The sequence below is a fragment of the Tilletiaria anomala genome, assembly GCF_000711695.1.
Source record: "Tilletiaria anomala UBC 951 chromosome Unknown K437scaffold_109, whole genome shotgun sequence".
NCBI classification, from domain to species: domain Eukaryota; kingdom Fungi; phylum Basidiomycota; class Exobasidiomycetes; order Georgefischeriales; family Tilletiariaceae; genus Tilletiaria; species Tilletiaria anomala.
Window position 1 is genome coordinate 19636 of NW_013546913.1, and position 23425 is coordinate 43060.

Sequence of the window (23425 nt, forward strand, 5' to 3'; positions counted from 1 at the left end):
CGGCCAGACATCAGCGTCACTCGAATTGTCTCCAGTTAAAATCGTCAAAGCGCCTGACGGAACGCTTAATCGCGCGGCTCTCGCGGGGGCTTCGCTAGCGAAGGAAAGGCGAGAGCTCCGTCAGCAGGAGCTCAATGACGAGGCTGACGCCGAGGCGAGCGATCTGACTGCTTGGCAAGATCCGATGGCGCAACAACATGATCGCGTTTTTGCACAAGATATCAAAGGCAACCTGCTGGGGCAGAAGGCCCAGAATCAGCCAGAGTGGAAGAAACAAACTTTCAACAAGGCGACCACATTTGGCAAGATTACTAGCCTCAGCATTCAAGAACAGCGCGCGAGCTTGCCCATCTATAAGCTTCGCCAGCAGTTGGTACAAGCTGTACGAGACAATCAGGTCCTCGTAGTCGTCGGCGACACAGGCTCAGGCAAGACAACCCAGATGACACAGTACCTTGCCGAGGAAGGCTTTGCAGATCGCGGCAAGATCGGCTGCACCCAGCCTCGTCGTGTAGCTGCTGTCTCGGTCGCCAAACGTGTGGCGGAAGAAGTAGGGTGTCGAGTAGGACAAGAGGTTGGATACACGATCCGTTTCGAAGACTGCACCAGTCCGGAGACGCGTATCAAGTACATGACGGACGGTATGCTGCAGCGGGAGTGTTTGATCGACCCAGATGCAACCAACTACTCAGTCGTCATCCTAGACGAGGCGCACGAGCGCACCATCGCCACTGATGTCCTCTTCGGTCTGCTCAAGAAGACGCTCAAGCGCCGACCGGACTTCAAATTAATTGTCACATCTGCCACGCTCGATGCGGAGAAGTTCTCTACGTACTTCTATGGCTGCCCTATCTTCACCATTCCTGGTCGGACGTATCCGGTTGAGATTCTCTACACGAAAGAGCCGGAGCCCGATTACCTTGATGCATCGCTCATCACCGTGATGCAGATCCATCTCTCCGAGCCACCGGGTGACATCCTCGTCTTCTTGACAGGACAAGAAGAAATCGACACTTCTTGTGAAATCTTATACGAGCGGATGCGCGCACTAGGGCCATCGGTACCAGAGCTGATCATTCTGCCGGTCTATTCTGCATTGCCAAGTGAGATGCAGTCCAAGATCTTTGAACCTGCGCCACCAGGAGCGCGTAAGGTCGTCATCGCTACCAACATTGCCGAGACAAGTATTACCATCGACGGCGTCTACTACGTCATCGACCCGGGCTTTGTCAAGCAGAATGCGTACGACCCGCGCCTCGGTATGGACAGCCTGGTTGTCACACCTATCTCTCAGGCGCAAGCGAGGCAGCGATCCGGCCGAGCCGGCCGAACCGGTCCTGGCAAGTGCTATCGCCTCTACACAGAAGCGGCGTACCGGAACGAGATGCTGCCGAATCCGATTCCAGACATCCAGCGGCAGAACTTGTCGTCGACGATTCTGTTACTCAAGGCCATGGGCATCAATGACCTGCTCAACTTCGACTTCATGGATCCGCCGCCGCACCAGACCATGTTGACGGCGCTCGAGTCGCTGTATGCCCTTTCTGCGCTCGATGATGAAGGACTACTCACCCGCCTGGGACGTAAGATGGCTGACTTTCCGATGGAGCCGCAGCTGGCAAAAATGGTCATCGCGAGCGTCGAGCTTGGGTGCAGCGAGGAGATCCTTAGCATTGTCGCGATGCTGAGCGTGCAGAATGTCTTCTATCGGCCTAAGGAGAAGCAAGCGCAGGCGGATGCCAAGAAAGCAAAGTGTGAGTGTCTCTAGATTTCAGATAGTACAAAGAAGCACCATAGCTGACCTTTTATACTTGCTCAATCTTCTTAACAGTCTTCCAGCCCGAGGGAGATCACCTGACGCTGCTCACTGTCTACAATGGCTGGGCGGCAAGCAAATTCTCCATGCCTTGGTGCATGGATAACTTCATCCAGGGACGCTCGCTGCGCCGGGCACAGGACGTGCGCAAGCAGCTTTTGGGCATCATGGACCGATACAACCACGACATCATCTCTTGCGGCAAGAACTACAACCGTGTGCGCAAAGCCATTACCTCTGGCTTCTTCCGTAACGCCGCCAAGAAAGATCCGCAGGAGGGATACAAGTGCCTCGCGGAGGGTGGCGGGACAGTGTACATCCACCCGTCGTCGTCGCTGTTCAACCGCGCACCAGAGTTCTGCGTGTACCACGAAGTCGTGCTGACGACGCGCGAGTACATGCGTGAAGTGACAGCGATCGAGCCCAAGTGGCTGATCGAGGTAGCGCCGAGGTACTTCAAGGTGTCTGACCCAGCGATCATGAGCAAGCGCAAGCGGAGCGAACGCATCCAGCCGCTGTTCGACAAGTACGCTGCGAACCAGGATGACTGGAGGCTGAGCAAGCAGAAAAGGGCCGGCAGGAGTTCGCAGACATTTGGTTGAGAGCTGCTGTTTCCTTCTTTGCCTTTCTTCTTTGATTGTATACTACTCATGCGCAGTGGGTATCGTTATGCGTCGTGCCAAGTCTCAGACGCGATACCTCATCGACGATCAACGTTAGGAGCGCCACGGGACATAAGTCGTCAATCCGTGCTGTTAAAGTGGGATATGCAGCACTCAGCAGGCGGCTTTTAAGAAATGGAGCGTTTATGCGTGACAGTTGAAAGACAGAATGAAGCAATGGCGTAGGACTCCACCCTCGTAAAGCTTCGAGGCCCGTGGAAAGTGAGGAATATACCCAGCGCTACATGCGGGAAGGTGTTCGTAAGTCGTTTTACTGGTCACTGCGCCAAGCAGCTTCGACACGCTGCAGCTATGGGTGCTTCGTTATAGCCTGTATGCTCTTTGTAAACAATGCCCATGAGCCCCAGGGCCTCAGCTTTCATCGTTCTACTCTCGTTGTCGCCTCGTTCTCTAGGTTCCATGTTCATCTCACCTTGCCCACCTTTTTGGAACACTCCACTTTCCGCCGCCGCAGCAATGGTTTGTTCATCGTGTCTGCACTCAGTTCCGCCCCGAGTTTGACATCTTCCTGCCTTCAAAAGCTTTTTTTTCTTCCTTCAAGCTCCTTTCTTCGTTTCCCTTCTTTCCATGATCAAAACAGCAAGTGTGAGTTCCCCTTAGAATGTACTGCTTGGGCTCCTTTGAACCAGGAAGAGGTGAAAGACTGACGCCAACACCCTCTCCATCTGCGTGTCTCTGCGTGTGACGCTTTCTTGCGCTCCAGCGACCAGCCACACCCTCTATTTGACCGCTTTCAGCCGGCCAGAGGGTGCCAAGGGTTCCTCTTCGGAGGGACCTGTGGACGACGAGAACAAGGCGTTTGCTTTGCCGTGACTTTATAGGAACCGTGGCTGCTGTCGAAGAGGCAGTCATGGGCTGACTTGTCGCGGTACATCATTAAACGAGATAGCTTCCAAGTTGCATCGTTCATTTGTGTCATATGAGATCTGGAAGGCATGGTGGAAGCGCGCCTTTGCCTGGCCTGCTCCGCAGCTCATGTTACAAAGGCTGCTTCGAAAGGGTGGGCGTTGATTGTAGAGCGAGCTTGTATTTTACCTGCGAGCTATCAACTGGCTCATTTCTGGTACTGAAATCGGATTCTTCTGTTGATAGAGAATCCATCAAAGTATGCATGCAGGTCGTTTCCCTCACTCCATGCCCGACATCGTCCGCAGAGACCGCGCCGCCCTGTCGACAATTTTCCACCAACTGGGCCTAATACTGTCATCTTCAGCACTATGGCATTCGTTCGGGTAGGGTTTGCCTGCTCGCTGATTGAAGGAATGTGCGACAGGATTGGTCGTTCTTTTATGCTGTGCCTTTACAGGACATTGGCTTTGAGTCCGTACCGCGGATGTCCAGAGCCGCAAGAGCTTGAGCCTGAGTGGCTGTATTGCGATCTGGGCGCTGCCTGTCACGTCGCAGACCAGCAGCGCTGCAACGTGCAGCTTCTCTTTCGTCTTGTGGGTTGGGGGTGCATTTCTCTTGAAGCCCCTTTTTTGAGTGGGCTCCGCAGTCAAGTCTAGCTGTGCTCCATGCATGCATTCTTTTCCCCCAATCTATGTCATAGTTGCGACCGTCGCCGACCAGCGTCGGCCAATGCGCAGAGGTGCAGCGGCATTCTACGAAGGCAGGGATAATGGCTAGATTCATGCAAGTCTGAGCACCGTATACCGGCAAATACCATAGTCCAGGATGGGAGGAATGATAAGCGGGGATATGTCGGGGCGGAGCTGAATATGCATGGTCACGTGATCCTTTCCCATCCCTCACAACAGGTGAGCCGAGTCATAAGTCACCACATCTAGCAAGGTGTCACACTCAGCTGGTCATCGATGCAGCTAGATCGGCAGCACTGTGAGCAGCAGGTGAAGGCGAGCGCGCTCTACTGTGCACCGCTGGAACGATAACGGACGCAGGCATCGTGGGCAAAGGGCCAAATTGGATTATTGGGATCCATCGTTTCGTCCGTGCTGCGCCGGCAGCGCCTCGAGCTCAACCGCGGCAACCTTCAAATCCCGAATACAGCAACAGAGCTGAGTTCGGTGGCTCAATCCAACACAAGCCCCTGCTCGGGGAGACTTATTGTTTGCGTGTATATGCATGCATGTTTACGTCGACGTGTTTCTGATCGGCTCAGAGGACATTATTTCAGACAGTCGTGCACACAGCACGATCGTTACCAGTTCACATCTTCCCCATAGTGAGCTTGGGAACGGGGCTTGTACGCTCTGCTGCCCGTACCTGCAAACACATAGAGGTTCAATCGTCTTAAATATCCAACATCCAATCTCACAGCTGCCTCCGCATCGCCCATAATGACCTCACCCCTCTACGTCGACCCGCTCGCTTCGCCGGACCCTCTCAAGAGTGTTGGGAGCGGATCCAGTCGGAGCAACGTCGTGATTGGCAATCTCATCGACGTCGCTTCGTGCACCGGTAGCAGCCGCCTCGAACCGTTGCATAACGCGTCACCGAACGGAACCGAAGACGAGGACGTCAGCAACGCCATGTCTGGCGACATGTCGCGCCATGTCGACTACGGCACGATAGGCAGCACCGCTCGGCAGCCGACCATTGAGCAGAAGCAATCGCACTCGTCTTCGACGCCCGGCAACAAGCCTGCCATGCATGCAGCAACGGTCAGCGGACCCATCTTGATGTCCAGTCGAGTAGGCGGTCCAAGTGCGGGCCCACGCACTCCCACCCGAGCCGCGTTGCCCTCAGGCGCCATTTTCGGACTGCCGAGAGGAAGCTCGAGCAGTGGCGCTGCGCGACCGCCAGCTCCTCCGGCAGCCAGAGCCGCCTTTGCAGCAGCTTCTAGAGACGACGCTCGCGACGTCGATGAGGATGACACAACAACCACCACATCGGTCGACGCAGGCGACGAAAGCTTCACCTATGGTGGCAGGACCGGCCCATCAGCCAGATCTGCAGGAACAAGGCGCACAAGCGGGAGCGGGAATACGAATGCGAGGAGGACTAATATGAGCTTCAAGCGACGCGCTGGATCGGCATCCGCAGCAGGCGTTGGTACTCGCCCTTGTAAAGGCGGAAGCAGCCCTGGCAACCATGCACGCGATCTGCTGCATCGCGCGTCCTTTGGCCTCTTTTCCTCGCCTGCAACCGCGCCTGGCAGCAGCAGCAGCGCCGCTGCTGGATCAGCAGAAGATAGCCGGGTGGGCGCGGCAAGGGGAGGAAATCGCGCTTCGTCTGTCTTTAGCTCGTTGCATCGCTCTATTGCGCCCCGCAACCGCGCCGCCGCCGGAGATGGCGGCGAGGACAGCCGGTTCGACGAGAACTTTTTGAATGGGCTGCAGAACACTGATGGCCATGGAGGAGGGGAACAAGCAAAGCCTTTCATTCCACCCATGATCCCGTCCGTCAAGAGTGATCCGTACTCGACGCCTATTCCAACACTGCCGTTCGTCGTTCTGTGCCTGACCATCTTTGGCGAATTCTCCTCGTGAGTCCTGAAGTCCTACGCATTACTCTATCCTCCGAAGCATATGCTTGGAAGAAGACGTACATACGCTGATGTGTCTCCTTGCCAGTGCCGGTGTTGCTGGTCCGTTCCTCTTCTTCATGATCGAAGACTTCAACGTCGGCGTCGAGGCTGAGGTGGGGTTCTGGGCGGGCATTGTCGCGTCCGCATTTTTCTTTGCGCAGTTCCTTACCAGCATGCTATGGGCGAGCGTAGCCGAGAAGCATGGCCGGCGCTCCGTCTTGCTCGTCTCGCTCGTCGGCAACGCGACCAGCCTGGTCCTCTTTGGTATGGCCACCAACTTACCCACCGCGCTCAGCGTCCGCCTTGCGCAGGGACTATTCAACGGCGCCGTCGGTGTCGCCAAGGGCGCAGTCAGAGATTTGACGGACGAGACGAACGAGGGCAGGGCATACGCTATCATGGGCTTCTGCTGGGGCATGGGCGGTATCATCGGGTGAGTGCACTCCTACATGCATATATCGACGAGTTTGATATTTGCATTGGTTGTGAGACGCTCATATATTCGCCCCCTCCCCCTTTTTTCGGCACGCTATGCCACCTCGAACAGACCTATTCTCGGCGGCCTGCTCGAGCATCCCGTGCAAAAGTACCCAGCGATCTTTGGCAACTCGTACTACTTCTCCACGTACCCATACCTGCTCCCCTGCATCGTAGCAGCCAGCTTCATGACCCTCGGCGCCTTTCTCGCGCTGTTCATCGGCCCAGACGGCGGGCCACGCACTGGCGCGATCTCCCTCCCCGAAAAGATCGACATCGAGCGCGCATCGTACACCATCGCCAGCAACGCCGGCAGCCTCGGCAGGTCCGCATCAAAGCGAATCAGCGGTTACTTCTCTAAGCAGGACACGGATGAGGCTGCTGCTGGTGCCGCTGTCGCTGAGTCAACAGCTGTCGGCAGCACTGGTGTAGGCATGTCGCATACGTCAGCCGCTGGCACCAGCTCAACCAGGCAACATATCCTCTCTTCACCCTTGTTCCCGCGCACCTTCACGCAGCAAGTCGACTACGAGACAGGCGGTCCTCCATCCCCAGTTGAGAGCGACGTCCTCGTCGATGCCCGCGGCTCCTCTCAGCTGCTGCGACGACCCCGAGACGTATCAGGCTCTCGGCCTTTCTCTCGAACTGACTTCCGCAGACAGGGGATCCTCTCCCCAGGGTCTGCTTACGGATATGACCAACGGCGCATTTCTCGCGCGAGCGGCAGTGGCGGCGGTGCTAATGTCTCCTTCGGTGATGCAGGCCTCGCGGGTGGGGTCGGTGCGCATGGCGGAGCCGGCGGCAGGCCTCATTCGCAATGGGCCGGCAGTGTGTCGGGCATCTCTGCGAATCTGTACGCACCTGACTTTGAGGAGCTCGGTGCCACACCATCAAAGCCCGAGCTCAACTTTGCGCAGCGCTTCCTGCTCGCCAACGACGATGCCGTCTTGTCCATTACCGATCTCTGGGTTGCAGCGGCGATCAATGGCGATGACACGTACAGCGCGATAGACGAGGACGTCTTCCTGGACGATGAAGATGAAGAGGACGTAGAGGAAGACGCTTCGGAGATGATCGGAGACGAAACGGAGGACTCCACCGGCGGTGCTCGGTTCGGATATGCAGACATAGCATCAAACGCGGCGGAGGACTCTCCACTACTTGCGCCGCGGCATCTTCTACCGCTCAACTTTGCGCAACGCAAGTCATCTCGCGGCGCTTACTCGGATGCAACGGGCAACAGTGGTGGCCCGGCGCGTGCCCGCTTTGCCCGACGTTCGTCAAGTGGCACGCGAGTACCCAGTCTGTACGCCAACTCCGGGCTGGAGCGCCCCATATCCCCCATGGCTTTGCTGTCGCCGTCGATGCAAGGAGCTCCGACGCTGCGTGCGGATGCGAGGGCGCCTGCTTTTGAGACGTCCTTGGCTGGCATTCCAGAGTCCAAGAGTGCCAGTATGCACGCGGCCGTACCTTCTGCCGCGCAAGCGCAACCTGCTGCGCCGTCTTCGGCTTCCATTTTCGGACTGCTCCCGCTGGTCATTATTGCGCACTACGGCATCATGAGTTGGCATTCATCGACCTTTGAGCAAGTCTTCATGGCTTTCCTCGTCACTCCGTACTCCTCGGGAGGACTCGGCCTGACAGCTGCGCATTACGCCGAGCTGATTGCAGCCATGGCGTTCTGTCAGATGTTCTTCCAGTTTGTCTTTTACCCAAAGGTCGGCCCGCCCGCTGGCAGATTCTCGCATCTTGCCATGCTCAGGATCGGCCTCGCGATCTACTTACCTTGCTACATCCTCTTCCCCTTCCTTCGCAAATTCTTGCACCCCTCCACCGACCTGACAGTCATGTCGGGCATGATTCTCTTCGCCGCCATCCGTTGGCTGGCAAACGTCACTGCCTTCACAGCCATTACTGTCCTGATGAACGCCATGACGCCGCCGGTGAGTCAGAGCTGATCGAAGCAAGCGCTGCTTCTGACCACCCATAACTGAACTGCTTCCTTACCATCCTTCGACCCAGCACCTCGTGCCGCTAGCCAACGGTTTGGCTCAGACCACAAGCTCAGCAGCACGGTTCATTGGCCCCATTTGCGGGGGCATGGTTTGGGCCAAGTCGATTGAGGGTGGCGTTGAAGCGCACTTGTGGCCGTTCAACTATCACCTCGGCTTCTGGACAGTTGGCATCATTGCTTTTGCTGGCTTCTTGCACTCGTGGACGATCAGATAAATTTTGCAATCGCTTTTCATCGCTTTTGATTTCTGTATACTCTGAGCACGACGCTTCGCAATTGATAGACATGGCACCATTACGACACCTAAGCTACAGCCCATGCAGATTCGGCTCATAGAGAGAAGGCAGCAAAGCCAGAGAAGGAAGGCTGGCACTTCGCATGTTACACTTGAGTTAATATCGTCACTTTCAATACGGCTTCACTCTCTGGCCCGCTCGGAATTTGGCTGCATTCCAGGTAAGAGACAGATTATGACCCAAAGCGATACCATCTTCAAATCCTACATTTCCATCATCCAACCTGTACCTTGCACAGTTTCTACTGTTGTTTGCCAGACGTGGACCGTCAGTATTAATTTCCACGACACCTTGCTTGATGCCTGCCTCTAATTGGTTCGAATCTAATTTACCTATCCTCGCTCGTCTGTCATTTACAGTGTTTATTTGGAGCAGACAAGTGAGCGAAGATCCAACATGGGGGCAGGGTACAGATACGTTGACCCCTGTGCTAATCGTGTGCTTGCTGTATTGCAGTGACATAGAATCAGAGCAAGACCCCCTTTATTGTTCTAAATGTCAAGTACAGAGGGGCCTGTAATGCCCGATCACCATACTGTGGCCCATGAAGGCCAATATGACAAGGCCAGCCTAATACAGGATATCAATCTGGGTTGGCGTGCTCGGAATGCCCATCTCAGGCTTCGCGCGAACCATGAGTCCTTCAATGGGAACGGATGACTCGCTGACATTGGTTGGTTTCTTCTTTACAGGGCCTAGGGTATGTATTTACAGCGCCATACCAACGATTGAGATTGCCACAGCCGAGTACGCCCCGAACGGCGCCAGTTCCACACATGGAAAATCTGGAGCGATCGAGGCATTGAAAGGTAGAATAAACTTGCGTGCCAGGCCTCAGTGCAAGTCTGACTGCTGGCGTTCGTCTTGTCTTTCCGGCCTGATTTCCATGAATAATTAGCCCTCATGGCAAAGGCCCGTGATCTTTGGCTTCGAGGGCGGCTGTTGTAGCGTTTTGTTGATGTTGATTGCGCGCAGACGCAGTTGAAAACTTCGTAAAGTGATAGCTACAAACATCGAGCGTATAGACAGGTTGTTTGAGGTAGGTAAACCGATCTAACAGTGAGGAGATTGTGCTAAACTTAGTGTTGGGACGACTTGCAACACGTGTTATAGCAGCGCGAACTCTTGCTTGGCGCAGCCGTGGAGCTGGATGGACCAAACGGAAGGGTAACAGTACCAACTGAAGGAGGGAAATGAGTGGGAGGAAACAGAAGGAATAGATGTGAAATAAGGAAAGCAGTAACGTCGTACTCTCACTACCAACACAAGAGCTCGAGCTCGAGCTGAAGGACCAAAACGCTTTCCTTCGTTGAATTTCCAGCTTTAATATCGTCGAAACCCAGGAGGTGATCTGCCTCTGTGACCTGAATTGTTGGCTCAACGGAGATGTGATGAGCTTCTGTGAGATGCTCTTCGAAAAAGCATTTGCACGCTTGAGACCAAAGAACTGAGTCAGCGTGTGGCCTCCTTCATCAACACCTACGTTTGGCGGTTGTTGTCCAATAAGAATCGGGACGGGTTGCATGCTTTGGCAGCGAGTGTAACTGAATTTTGATTTTTCTGAGCTCGCTGTAATTTTGAAGGACCTGGCCGACGGATGCGCGCATGTTTGCTTGATCAGCAGAGACAGTGGCTCCTGAAGGATGCGCAAGTAGTTTGATGCCCATTCACGTCAACGAGAATCTCTGGACGCTGTTGCTAGTGGATTCCACTCATAAAGCGACAATCGGCTGCGACCCAATGCAACTCTAAGCATGCTTACAAATATAAATCTGGATGAATCACGCCGTAGACAAAGAGAAGGGATGGCTATTTGATCGGTCGCCCCGAATGAGGAATTTTGACGACGACTGCACCAAGTAGCACGACGGCCGCAATTGCGCGGTTCGTGCTTTCCATGTGGAATGATCTGCGTTATGAGTAAGCCTATAGGGTGGTCGCTCCTGTGGTCTTTCAAGACCGAAAAGAGGACTTGGATGAGGCTCAAGTTGGTGTTGTAGACCAAGCATATATCTGAATTCAATTGATTTAACTTCTGAAGCTCCATAATTAGCAACTTTGAACCCTTGCAATGCCGTCGGTACTGGTCAACTTCCCATAGTAGGAGATAATGTAAATCCTGGAAACCACGAAGACAGCTGGAGATTGTCAGACTTACGGTTTTGAAATGGGTCAAGTGAACAAATACTGCCTCCGATCCGTCCAAGGCCCTCTGAACGGTGCTGTCAATTCGTCGAAACCGTATCTATGACGTGTGAGGAGCATATGGGAGAGGCTGGTTTTGAATGCAAAGCAACTGTACTCGAAGTGTATGAAGTACAAAGTGCAAGTTGTTGATGGAAGTGAAGCATTTGGAGATGGAGCCTATTTGGTGCACAATCTGGTATGTTCACTGGAATGCAGCCAAAAATTTCGAGCGGGGCCGGGAGTTGAAGCCATGCTCACAGTACGACACTAACTTGCGCGTGCTTCGTAAATTGACAGTCCAGCGAAGGTCATGAGGCTTGACAGCATCGTGACTGGAGACTAGATTCCAGCGGCAATGCCGCTCTTGGATTACGTGAAGCTCGGAAGGGAAACGCCGGACGCTCGACTACTTGACAATGACATGGAGTCGGCGCTTGGGGTGGGTGTTTGGGCGCACTTGAGACCGAGACTCACCCGAGGCGCAATGTTCCCTCACCATAGTTGAGTCCATCACCAGCGGTTCATTAGCCCGGACGCCCCAGCGAGCAACAAACTATCCCACACAGGTCTCATGCTGCGGCGCTGAGTGAGCTCGGAGCTTCCGTTCGCTCCTGGTGACGCGCAAGTATTACATACAATTTAGTGCAAATCAATGCGGCGCGAGGAGATGAGATAAGCTTGGAGCCTCCTGCTTCCCCCTTTGTGGTGCCATGAAACCTCTCAGCAGTAACAGCCTACAGGGCCACAGCCTGTGCTTGTATTACAGCCCAGCCAGAGCTAAACTCGACGACCTGTACTTACAAAGCCATGTACTGACATGGCATTCTTTTAACGCTTAGCAGCAGCGTCGTCTGAGATCAGGCGTCCAACACTTCTTCAGAGTCAACGTCGTGACCGTGAGGATATTAGAGTGTACGAAGGCAATAGCGATCACAAATTACTTGCAGTGGTGTGTAAAATGTGAAAAATTTCGCGTTGCTTCAACCGCTGCATACCGACCTGTGGTATCGTAAGGGGCAATCCTTGGCCCCACCGAGGGCGCACGCTAAAAGGCGGAAGACATAAATTGTTGCATTTCAAGTGTAACCTATTGCAAAGCAGCGATGTGATCAGTGATGAGAGTCTCAGGCATCTGCCCCACCTCCAGATGAATCAATAGTGATGAGGATGGTTCATGAACGATCAAGTTATGACGCGCGAAGCGTGAGGCGTATTGCCTCACCCTTTGTCAGCGCCCCTGTGATTGACAGCCCTTTGGAATATTTTAGAACCAAGCGGCACCTGCTATGTATGTGTATGCGTTAGTCGCAAACACCTCAAATCTATCATACCGTATCAGTCGAGCCGAGTATAAGGGAGGCCGTCGTGATAGTTGTGAATTAAGGCAGCAGTTCTTATTTTATATCGATAGATACGCTTTTTTGATAGGTTCTGCTGAGCAAAAATCCATGTTGTCTCCATCGCTTGCGATTTCATAATGTCGGCTGGAGACGGGGACTGCTACTTAGCGCCAACACAGGTTCATCAAATGTTCAGTAATATAAACACATCGCGTAGCATTCATTTCTTCTTCACACTTCCGCCCTGACAGAGTGCCAGCTCGCTGCGAAAGACATTCAAGCCTTGCTCAAAGTTTGGCGCCACACTGCGCTGCGGAAGCCGGGATGACTTGGGCATAGCCAGCCAAGCTCTTCTTGCCACCGACGATGGTCTGCTCGAAGAGCAGCTCTATAGCTCCCTCCTTTTCACCCACCTTCCAGACCTGTGTTCAAAAGTAAAAGGAGACCCGATTAAGCGACCCTTTCCCCCTGTTCATGATGTACGCCGGGACGCTGCTCACCTTGGTCTCAAGCTCGTCACCAGGCTTGACAGGGCTCGTGAACCTTGCATTTAGCATTTTGAGCTGCGCAGCGGGAGCGCCACGCTTGCCATCTTGGGGTTCGACGGTGCGAAGAACGGCTCGAGCTGCGTGTCCGTAGCTGCAGAGGCCGTGTAGGATGACGCCTCCCAATCCACCGCGCGCGCCTATTTGTGGATCGATATGCAGAGGATTGTAGTCCCCGCTTAGGCGGTAGAGGACTGCTTGAGCTGGAGTTGTCTTTTCGGACAACGTCAGGTCAGGAGCACACGCAGGGGGTTTACCCGCGCCAGGAGGCTTGCGAATGATCGACCTGCTGTAGCCCGTTCCTTGGCCTCCGCCGCGGTAGAAGGTGGCGCTGCAAGCCATCGAACACGTAGCATCAGTAATCCACAGCCTGTCCAAGAGAATGCTCAAGGACAGAGCATAAACTCACGCAATCATTACGGCATGGACAGCTCCGACCGGACTGATGAGCTTGATCTCAGTTTCGAGAATCAGCGCATTACCCTTGTCATGCACCGCGCAAACGCGCTTCCTGAGTTTCCAACCAGGGCCGCTGACGATTGGGAGAGGCCTGATAATCTCGATACTCTGTTCGCCGTGTACGATTGTGTTAGGGTCGAGCACTGGAAATCCAGGCGTGCCAGCGCGGCTGGAGACCATCTCGCTGAAGATGGTCGTGTCTTGTGCCTCGCCTTTCAATGACAGTACGAGTGGGTAGGTCGGAAAGGCGCGGAAGCTATCCAGCGCCTCATACGTGTACTCCAAGTCCTCTGGACCCGCTCCGATACCGGCGGCATAGAGGAGGAGGTCACGTCGATTCCAGGAGACGGGCTGGTCCGGCGAGGTGAACCCGACGCTAAGGTCAAAATTGACCTCTTGCTTGGGCTCTGAGGTGGACATATTGACGCTGGCGTAGGGCGTTGTCGTAACTTTTTCCTCTGAACTCGAATGCCAAGGAGGCGGCACCGTTGGGGGCCAAAGGTGGAGGCCAGGATATGCGCGAGCGGACGAGCTGGCGAAGCTATGTGCGGCAAATCGCGGTCGGAGGCGCAAAAATGATGAGTGTTGACCGAACGTACGGAGCAAAGTGGTCATCCGAGGGCGACTCAGGGGTTATGGTTTTCGATGTACTTTCATTCTTGGCTCAATGTACGAAGCGTCAAGCAAGAACAACCTTGTACTCCTACAGCATGCAGGCTACCAAGCGAAGGAAAGAAAGGAAAGGGACTTGGCGAGGCAAGAGTCGCGATTGGGGCGCGAATGGTCCTCACTCTTGAGCCTGCCCACATCTATGCGAAAGCTGGTCACCGGCACACGTGACTGCCGCCCCCTCCTCTCGCATTAGCTCACCGGCAGACCGGCACCCACCTTCAGCCGGTCAGTCCGGGCAAGTTACAACATCACAAACACAATAAAGAGATCAGTCGTCGCCCGATCTGGTTTGAGACGACAAAGCTGGATGGCACACCGTGCATATGAGCACAGGTGCCAGAGCCTGTGTCTGCATCGTTACATGTGCAGCCGACAGAAGCCAACTTGGAATTTACAAGTGGAATACAGGAATGATGTGAAGCAGGCCATTGGTCCTTCCCTCATCGCCGCTTCTCCTCCTCCTCGTCCACTTCGCGAAAGACAGGCTTAGGCTGCGTCTTGCTCCATGCGGAAGTGTACTTCGGTCCATCCTTCTTCTCCTTCTCCGCGAACCTGAGCAGCGCCTCCCTGGGATCCTCGTCGCGCGTGATATCGCGATAGATGTTCTGCACGACATGTTGTGTCGCCGCAGCGCCAATTCTCCCTCCACGCCCTGGGCCCTGCAAGGGCCGCTCGGGCATGCGCGTCGCCTGTGGATCGGCGCGAGACTTCTCCAGCTTGCGACGCTTGCTGGCCGCTGAGCGCCCGACCATGGTTCCGCCGTCGCCAGAGACAGTGATTTGGAGCATCTGGTCGCCGCCATCCGCAGGCGCGCTGATGAAGTAGTCCTCAACATCCCTCCGCCTTCTCGGGGCCTTTCCCACGGCCAGCAACGCGCCGCGCGCCGACTTCTCCGGAGAATAGAAGACATGTATCGCTCCCGTGGAAGTCGAGCAGAACAGCTGATTGATCTTTGGCTGCCATTGAAGCCGAACGATCGACGTGCCCGCTCCAGGCGGAGAGTCGGTGGTAGAGATGGAGATCTGACGCTGTAATGATAGATCTAAGCGAGAAAGCACGTTAACGCTCCCTGAGCTGGCTGTCGAAGTGACGCTAGATGCTTCCATATTGCCTTGTGCTGACGTTCCAGTCAAAATGGTGCGCTCGTCAAGCGAGAAGATGACGTCCGTCTCGGCATGGTTGTTCGGCAGGTCTTCCGCAATCGCTACCGCCCTCTTGAGACTGCGCATGTCCCACAATTTGACAGTTTCGTCACCGCTTCCACCCCTCGTGACGACACTATGTCCATCCGCGCTCCAAGCCAGCCCTGTCGTCTCGGTGTTTCTCGTATGCGCACCCTCCAAACTTGCACTGGGTCGCGAGAAGTTCGAGTTGGTCGCCCAAAAGTGCAGCGCCCCGTCGAGGCACGTGGCGGCAATGTACCTTCCATCATGCGAGAATTTTGCTTTCGTGATGCGCGTGCGCGTGCCACGCTCCTTTGATTTGACGACAATTACCGTCTTTTGCTTTGCGCGATCTTCGACATCCCAGAGGCGAATGGACGAGTCCGCGCTGGCTGTCAGGAAGGTGTTTGCCGTATGCGGATGCCAGTCACCGCAGCTCAGCTCAGCAACGTGCCCACTCGTTTGCTTCATATCGCGAATGTAAACGTCTCCCTTTTTGTAGACGTAACCATCCTGTCCATCGCGGGTGTAGACTTTGGGCTGGGATGTCCCGGAGACCACGAGGAGCTCATTGCCTGAGGGTGACCATTTCAGGTCATGGACAGAGTAGGATCCATTTGGTTCGAAGGTCTTGAAAGGCCGTAATGCGGATGTCATGCCCCCAAAATCCCAAAGCTTCACATCGTAGTCGTATCCTCCTGTTGCTATTCGGGCGCCAGCAGCGTCGATGTCTAGAGCCGAAACCACCTGGGAGCCGCACCGGATAATGGAAAGTTCAGCTTTCTGTTCCATAATAAAGCATTGTCTCTGAAAAATCCATGAGCTCACTTTGTTGTGATCCTTCAATACAGCTTCATGACTGATGGGCAACTCGGATTGCACGCCTTCTTCCGGCTCTGGCCCCAGATCTGCACTTGATTCGCTGTCATCTTCGTCCTCCTGGTGAGCTTCCTGTGCTGCCTTGTTCGCTGCCCTCTCTTCGGGAGTCAGCCCATCACCCAGACCGTCCTCTTCCTCTTCTTCCTCTTCCTCCTCGATGCCTTGCGATGTAGGCCGCTTCATTGGACAGAGGGAAGGACCCTTGACCGGGCCCCTCGATGGCGCGCCTGCGGTGGTCCCGAAGCCAAGCTTGGAAGACGAGGGTCCAGCCTCATATTCGCCCCCAAAAACCGATTTGGCGGGAGCCACTGGTCCTTGCTGCGCATGTGGCTGCTTTTTGAGGGCCTGTTTGCCAAAGCCCATTGGCATCATCGCGCGCAGCGCTGCTTCGTCCATGTTTAACACGTTCCCGACGGAGTTCCGAGGTCCGACCAAACGGCCACTTTCAGTGGGTGTTTCTCTGATAAGACACGTCGGATGAAGATCCTTGGAGCAACCTGCTGGTCAGGACTCAGATTCATGCCCTACTCTCTTCCACCTTGCAACAGAAGCTTAGCTATACAACAGACAAACAGGTGAATGTTACATGGCATGCAATGAGATTTTAGGTTTCGATTGATCACACGGTCAAGGGAGAGAGAGGAGGAGACACCATTCGGTGCAACTCTTGAAGTGGCGCTAAAGCCGAACGAGACTCCTTGTGTCTCTATGTAGCTTATCACCGTGTAGCAGGATGCGAGAAGGGAAACCCAGTAGCTGTCAGCAGATAGAACCTGGATATGGAGCAGATCAAAGCCGGGAGGCGCAATAACACAAAAGCAGAATCGGAGTGGAAAGTGAGTGCGTGCTGTAGCGCGTTGCACCATGAGACGTGGAAATATACGTCGAATAGTGATTCGAAGCGAAGTCGGGAAGGAAGTGATTCTATGTGCTTGATTGATCTGTGATGCGTAACATATGTTGCTGTGGTGTGAGTGTCGAATCAAGAATCAAATTTTTGCTGCTCGCGCTCGCGAAGCGCTCAGCATGGATGCTCTCGTCAAGTCGACAGCGCTAAATACGGCACGTCTGATCGCGTCAACCCACTTGCACACCACCTTCTGCAGTTCATCGACGGACCAGAGGTCGGGATTTTAGTTGTAGATGAGTCTGAGCTATTCACGGAGGCTGGAACTACGCGCTGTGAGGCGTGGGTTGTAGACGACGCCCCAATGTGCACATCCATGAGGCCCATGTCGCCGCCAACACCGCGGTAGCGTCGCTTCAAAAGCTGGTCGATGATACTGCCTGCTTGTCAGTATGCGATGACACAGGGAGGGAAGCGGAGAGAGTCACTACGAGGTGGCAAGAGAGCATGGTATTATAGACGTGATTGGTTTGGGCCCGTCCTCCTGTCGATTTCTCGCAACTCACACTGGCCTGTTCTATGAAATATGTCAAACAACGCATTGAACGTCGCGTATTCCAGTTGGGCCTGTTTGTGATACTCTGCCGTCTGTTTGCTAATCGTCGTAGACATGTGCTTGAGCGCATCTGGGCTCTCTGGCGTGCTAATGTCGCTTTCGAGTATACCCTCCAGGCCTTACATGGGCATGACAAGCACGGGCCCAAGTAGAACATACCCAAGATGTACCTCGTGCCATACCGAGTTCGCCTGCTCCTGAAATCAGCAGCCGCGCCGAATGCCAGCTCGGCATCTCCTGCCTTGGACCATCGTTTGAGGAATGTGAGAGAGTGTGTGGCGGACGGCAGCTGCGATACCGTCAAGCCATTGTGACCACGACTGCGTAGCACCTGTACGGCTGACAACAGCAACTCGATCCCATCCAATGAGAAGGCGAAACGGCAATGCGCCGCGCTGCATGGCTTGTGTGGAAGCGGGTTGCCGACCCACAGCGGTGCGGATTACTGCAATGTATATGAGTTGAGGATCAATCACAGTCAGCTTCGTCCGGGTTTGCAGGTGTTCACATTGAGTTTGTGGAACTTCATCAGATACTTCTGGATAGTGTTCATCTTGTTTCCAACGAGCACCGACGGGTCGAGGCGCTGCGAGACGGGAACTTCACGTGCTGGCTCGGTGGTCAGCTATGGAAAAGGCACCGCTGAAATCATCGGGAAGGCGATCAGGCGGTCGAGAATGAAGCATCCTCGGCCACCGTAGGTCCATGTCAATTCGAAGGACCAGCCAAAAAGTGCGTGATCAAACCGTAAGATCCCTCTAACTCCAGTGCCAAGGCACGGAGGTGCTTCGTTGTGAGTCGCAGCGCGTTGGCTCGCGGGTGAGCTGGCCGCCCAATAGGTCGACCTCCCTCTCGAACACATCGTGTGCAGCATTCGTTGAGATGGCAACGACGTACGTCTCGAATGTCGCATCTACGAATTCTTCGTTCCGATCCAAGCTGGCGCTTTGATTATACACTGCGCTGCAGCCCTCCTCGGCACTTCGGATTGTTGTGGAGATTTGTGGAACAGGCACGTAGCATGTGGCATAGGCGTTTTGTACGCGCTCGTGGAGGGTTTCTTTGAGGACAGGTTTTTGAAACTTGAATAGCGCATCGCCGAGTCTACTGGAGAAGCAGGGTGCGAATATAGATTTGTCGTACCCAGCGGCTAAGGACAAATGCTCTCGACAAGATGGGAATCTCTTGCCCTCTTGATGGTAGCGCGCGGACATGAAATATTCGTACAGCTCCCAGACGTCCAGACCTCGGCGCCAAGACGTTGGCTGCACTGGGTCTTCGAGCCAGGCGCTCCGGTACGGCACTGGATCCTCGCCGTTTGCAAACGGGATGCAACTCATTATGCCAGGTGGGTAAGTCACGGAGTTTGGAGTATCCAGTTCTGCGAAGTTGTTGGATGTGTGGTGCTTAGGGGAGAGTACGTGAGTGACAAAAAGTACCTAGGTTGAAGGAATCCATAGGCGTAGAGCTCCAAGGGCTCGATTGAAATGAAGAATACAAAAGCGCGTCGTTGTCGACTCATCTTTGGCGAGGTCCGCTTTAATGCAGGACCATGACACCACGCTTGGGAATGCCATTGTGGCAGCACCGGACAGTTGTACAGACAGAACTCCAGTCACATGATGTGCGATTGGCCGATTTCGTTAATGACTTGAGGGAATGAACTTGTCATTGAAGATGAGATGGCGAAGCGTCTCAGCAAGTCAGCAGGTTGCACCTTGGTAATCAAGCACCAACATCGGCATTTGTGTGCTTGCCAAACAGGTGATACGATTTGCGATGGTAGTAAGTTGAGCGTCTTAAAGGAATGCAGGCAGCAGAGAGGATAGGCAGCATTCAGAAAAAATGGCACAGATGTTTTTCTTGACTATCTGCTGGTCGCCTTCAGCAAAAGCCTGCGTCGAAAACACAAGCGAAGCGCGCATGCATGCGTATTAGTATCTATGAGTACGTCTCGCACGAAGCGAAGGAGCCGAAGAACGAGTCTGTTGCCTCATAAGGAAGCACTTCATAAGAAACTGCTGAGGCGCCGCTCATCTTCCCCATAACTCCCAGCCCACGAGTAACAGCTCCAATGAGGGAGTTACTGGACTTTAGAAACATCAAAAACACAGATGTGCCTATTCATGTCCCAAGGGGGCCAAAGAGCAATAAAGGACCCACTTTCTTAGGCCCTGACGTTGTAGGTGTCAGTCAATAAAGCGCGTTGCAGCAGTCTGTCGCGCAGCGCGCGAACTCCTACAGAACGCCTCCCAAAAGACAAATTGCCCATTCTAGATGTGCGCATATTTTACAGAATGCCCTTCTACCAACAAGCTACTTGCCCTATTGGCAGAGCCAACCAGCCAATGAGACGAATAAACCAAATTCACCCCCCAAATTGCCCCCCCTCGGCCCACCACCACTGCACAGCCCCCACAGTCCCTCATCACGTGTCCTCCACCATTCAATTTGGTTTGCGGGCGTATTCCGTGTCAGATTGCAGGGATCATTTGTACAGTCCTGTGTGTGAGTTGCGCTGGGTCTGGCGTGGCCTTGCGTGACACATGGGCCCATTGGGGTGCTTGTATGTCTTGCTGACAGCAGGCTGCCCGGCTACATAAATGGATACTTCGTCACGTGGAAATGCACGTGCAGGGACGATATAAGATGCGATGAGGCAGACAGACTTGCGGTAAAACACGTTGACTTTAACAAGGATCTGCTCCCATGAACAGCCGGCGATACGCTACATCTGGCCTCTTTCAGGCACTGGTGCTCTTGTTCCACCAATCAATTCGTGGCTGAGTGGATTCTCCTCGGTGGGCGCATGCATCAGTCGATGCATGCACTCGCCTTCAAACGATACAGGCTCGTTGAGAAAATCGCTTGGTCCTTACGACACTTTCAGCTCCGCTCTCATGCTGCCTCGATCGTCTTTCCACATGCCGACGGTGGCCAGGACATTTCGTCCATTAAGCTTTCCACCGCCTTCCTGGCCCCATACGAGCGCTGCCAATGTAGGGGAGAACCACGGCTTTGTCTTCTACTTTCGCATCAGAAAAGAGATGTGATGCCGGAATATCTGTGTGCAGTGCAAAATTAGAGACACGAGATCATCATTTAGGTTAAAAGAAAGTCAGGGCAAGGCTTCCTCATCTGGAGACACACATTTGCCTTACCCTCCATCACATCCAGTTTGGCACCTGCGATCTCATCGCGCAGTAGCGCCTCCACCAACGCTTCAGTCTCGACAAGTACACCACGGCTGAAATTGACGAGAGTTGTGGTGTTCTTCATTCTTCCAAAACATGATCATTGACGACCGGATTAGTGGACGCCCTAATGAGGCCAGAACGAACAGGACATCCAGCTAGGCCCCCATTTCGTTCAACGAAAGGCAATTGACCACTGGGATGAGCTCAAGAGGAGATGCGAACAGCCACCTGGAAGTGGTGTTGGGTTCCAAACCTGTTCGTGGTCTGGTATTTCGTTGAAAGACGAAAATCATGAATCAAAAGAGTATTGAATATATTTGTTCGTCTCGCAACTGACGCCTTTCTGCTACTTCAAGGTCCAAAAGCAGGGGGTGCTTGCCAATTTGACAGTTTGGAAAATTATGGGTTTGCATCTCGAGCTGTTTAGTAGTTATATTGGCCAAAACCATGTTTCAAATTAGCTTCTTTCATGCGGAGGTATGTACCTGGTCCGACCACAGCGTGGTATACAATGGTAAATGCAGGTGTAAATACTATAGCACGCGAAGATATGATATCCATACATAGCTACGATGTTTGGGGCGTTTTGCGAGGATATTTTAAAAGTAATATTCCGAGCAGAAAGTTCACAGAATGGCTTTCTCGGGTCCCAAGAGCCCGGGTCCCTGCTGATGCGCAATCAAGCTCGTGAGTCGCGGTGACTTACAGCCACCTGGCACATATGCACATGTGTTCATGCGTCCATGCCCTTTCGGCTTTCATGTATTGATGCATCGCCATTGTCTCGCTTCTCGCCACTGAGCAAGGGACAGGAAACAAGTTGCGTCGGTTAGGGTCTGTTGGCCTAATTCAAACTGCTCTTGTGGACCCCAGCCGGGAGCAATGCGTTACTGGCAAGAAATGGTATTGCATGCAGTAAGTACACGTGACCCATGGAGAACTTGTATGTACTTGATGGCACTGGGAATGCCCATTGCCTGGCGCTTGAAGAGCGGCGCCCTTGGTTGCGGCTTGACCCCCCTGCCACCAGATTCTGCGATCTGCTGCCATAGGTTGCCCATTACTACACACTGATCATAATCAGTACGACATGAGTCAGTATTTTCCTTAACTTCTGAAAAATAGTCAATGAAAAAAGGCCTACGAGTAACGGGAAAAGGACAGTTGGTGATGATTCTATGTTTACCTAATATTCAAAATTTTCCTGCATGTGGAAAAAATCCTGGTACCGTAGAGCCAGGGCTGAAGAGGATGATCACCCACCGACGTTGTCCTGAAGATCATTTTCCAGACTCCGGAAAGCAGTTTGGGTGGTCGGACTCACCCATTGTGGGCGCAATATCTTGCTTTTTACCTGTGCAAATAGTCAAAGGTCAGCCCTACGTACATACGTACAAGCGAGAGCACCATCCCGCAACCTCGCTTCCAGCGCCTTCATCACTTCATCCCTTCATTGCTGCATCGTTCACATGGCTGCATCGAAATCATATGTCGCACCATCATTGAATGCAATGGATGCTTCTCTATTATGGCAAAGTCAACCCTAGTGATGATTTCTATGCATGTACATACTGGTGAATGCATTCCCAGTCGCGAGCTGCTGAGCGCTCAACCTGGTGAGCCTTAAAGCTTGAGGGCTGATGCACTGTCACTGATGAACAATGAGCGATGAACTTTGAAGGGCTGGATAATTAAATCTGAGTCTAATATATGATCAGAAGGTTGCTCAGGAAGCACTGAAGCTTTGAAGTTTGATATTTGACATGCGCCATGTACAGCAATGCATAGTTCATGTCCAAAGACAACTTGTTGGGATGACATGCGCCATGTACAGCAATGCATAGTTCATGTCCAAAGACAACTTGTTGGGATGTGGGTGGTTGTCCTTCATGATACTTCCAACGCGCATGTATCATGTCTCGTCAGGCGTCGTGCTTTGTGTCCACTTATGGTTGAAATTCGAAACGGCAGTCACAAGTATAAGTGACGCAGAAGGGTGCGTGACAGTGCTTTCATGATTGGCCGATAGCCTCATCCGATAATTCTCAAGCAGTGATGCTGAGCATATTCTTGCTTGGCTATGGCGTCAGTGTAAATTTGGCACTCCCTTTCCTGGCCCTACTAGATGCTGAACCTTTCCCGGTGGAATAAACAAAAGAGGCCTCCTCATCTTGGGGCCGCTTCCGAAATGTTCGGTCGGCTGTTAATTTGGCAGGTTTCCAACGTGGTCTTCCTCATCTTTCACTCGTCGGCGGACTTTCGATGAATATGGAGCAATTCCCCTCATTCAGATTTTGCGCCGAGCTTGGAGGCGCAACGCTTTTCGCCATTGGAGATGGTGTGCTAGCAGGCCACTATCCTATTTATGATAGAGGTGGCATTGCTGCGATTTACTCACTTGCCCCCACTCCTGGCGCCGTGCATTGGGTAAGCACTGAGACCATCTTAATCGTACAATGTACCGTTGACCTTTATTTTGATTGCCAAAAGACTCATCATCGGTGGCTGTATCGTCCCAGGTCTCGGTGCTGATCACTCTGCAGGCTTGGTCGAAGCAGGCTGCAGCTGGAGATGGATGCTTTGTGAGATGTATCCTCGTAGACCTGCATTGAATGACGGATTGAAGCAATGCGTCACTTCTATCTCAGTGGTTGTGGCTAACTTTGGAGCCATGATTGCCCTGTTTGGCTTCATTCTCATGCAGGTGACGTACCAGACGGTCACCTTGAAGAAGAAGTGTCGACGTC

The 23425-nt window shown here is 53.5% G+C and overlaps 7 protein-coding genes across 7 annotated transcripts; 3 read left to right on the plus strand and 4 right to left on the minus strand.

Moving 5' to 3' along the window:
* Nucleotides 1–5465: 5465 nt before the first annotated feature.
* K437DRAFT_228211 (major facilitator superfamily MFS-1) lies at nucleotides 5466–8692 on the plus strand (the record flags this gene model as incomplete). The annotated part of the gene is made up of 4 exons (XM_013385465.1): nucleotides 5466–5944; nucleotides 6033–6419; nucleotides 6534–8406; nucleotides 8486–8692. The coding sequence occupies 4 exons, from the start codon at nucleotides 5466–5468 to the stop codon at nucleotides 8690–8692; spliced, it is 2946 nt and encodes a 981-aa protein (XP_013240919.1).
* Nucleotides 8693–9229: 537 nt separating this feature from the next.
* Nucleotides 9230–9724, plus strand: K437DRAFT_14739 (uncharacterized protein). Its single transcript, XM_013385455.1, has one exon. It carries the CDS (start codon nucleotides 9381–9383, stop codon nucleotides 9669–9671), a length of 291 nt encoding a protein of 96 aa, XP_013240909.1. The 5' UTR covers nucleotides 9230–9380; the 3' UTR covers nucleotides 9672–9724.
* K437DRAFT_14742 (uncharacterized protein) lies at nucleotides 9554–10952 on the minus strand. The gene is made up of 3 exons (XM_013385456.1): nucleotides 10536–10952; nucleotides 10038–10409; nucleotides 9554–9953 (listed from the first exon to the last, which is right to left on the minus strand). The coding sequence occupies exons 1-3, from the start codon at nucleotides 10818–10820 to the stop codon at nucleotides 9675–9677; spliced, it is 936 nt and encodes a 311-aa protein (XP_013240910.1). The 5' UTR covers nucleotides 10821–10952; the 3' UTR covers nucleotides 9554–9674.
* Nucleotides 10953–12587: 1635 nt separating this feature from the next.
* Nucleotides 12588–13724, minus strand: K437DRAFT_270392 (uncharacterized protein; the record flags this gene model as incomplete). Its single annotated transcript, XM_013385466.1, has 3 exons — nucleotides 12588–12722; nucleotides 12801–13176; nucleotides 13255–13724. The coding sequence occupies 3 exons, from the start codon at nucleotides 13722–13724 to the stop codon at nucleotides 12588–12590; spliced, it is 981 nt and encodes a 326-aa protein (XP_013240920.1).
* A 692-nt stretch (nucleotides 13725–14416) lies between these two features.
* K437DRAFT_228220 (WD40 repeat-like protein) lies at nucleotides 14417–16201 on the minus strand (the record flags this gene model as incomplete). Its single annotated transcript, XM_013385467.1, has 2 exons — nucleotides 14417–15886; nucleotides 15968–16201. 2 exons carry the CDS (start codon nucleotides 16199–16201, stop codon nucleotides 14417–14419), a joined length of 1704 nt encoding a protein of 567 aa, XP_013240921.1.
* Nucleotides 16202–17281: 1080 nt separating this feature from the next.
* Nucleotides 17282–18821, minus strand: K437DRAFT_264649 (uncharacterized protein; the record flags this gene model as incomplete). The annotated part of the gene is made up of 5 exons (XM_013385468.1): nucleotides 17282–17352; nucleotides 17432–17599; nucleotides 17641–17770; nucleotides 17990–18106; nucleotides 18261–18821. The coding sequence occupies 5 exons, from the start codon at nucleotides 18819–18821 to the stop codon at nucleotides 17282–17284; spliced, it is 1047 nt and encodes a 348-aa protein (XP_013240922.1).
* Nucleotides 18822–19669: 848 nt separating this feature from the next.
* On the plus strand, nucleotides 19670–20157 carry K437DRAFT_14798 (uncharacterized protein). The gene has a single exon (XM_013385457.1). It carries the CDS (start codon nucleotides 19779–19781, stop codon nucleotides 20022–20024), a length of 246 nt encoding a protein of 81 aa, XP_013240911.1. The 5' UTR covers nucleotides 19670–19778; the 3' UTR covers nucleotides 20025–20157.
* Nucleotides 20158–23425: the final 3268 nt, after the last annotated feature.

What these genes read in the sequence shown, in the direction of transcription:
- K437DRAFT_14739 (XM_013385455.1), top strand. Translation starts at nt 9,381, where the DNA reads ATGCCCATCTCAGGCTTCGCGCGAACCATGAGTCCTTCAATGGGAACG.
- K437DRAFT_14742 (XM_013385456.1), bottom strand. Translation starts at nt 10,820, where the DNA reads ATGGAGCTTCAGAAGTTAAATCAATTGAATTCAGATATATGCTTGGTC. An exon ending in ATTCATCCAGATTTATATTT is followed by an intron (nt 10,410 to 10,535) that starts GTAAGCATGCTT and finishes CGCATCCTTCAG; the next exon opens with GAGCCACTGTCTCTGCTGAT. An exon ending in GCTCGAGCTCGAGCTCTTGT is followed by an intron (nt 9,954 to 10,037) that starts GTTGGTAGTGAG and finishes TCCCTCCTTCAG; the next exon opens with TTGGTACTGTTACCCTTCCG.
- K437DRAFT_14798 (XM_013385457.1), top strand. Translation starts at nt 19,779, where the DNA reads ATGCCCTTCTACCAACAAGCTACTTGCCCTATTGGCAGAGCCAACCAG.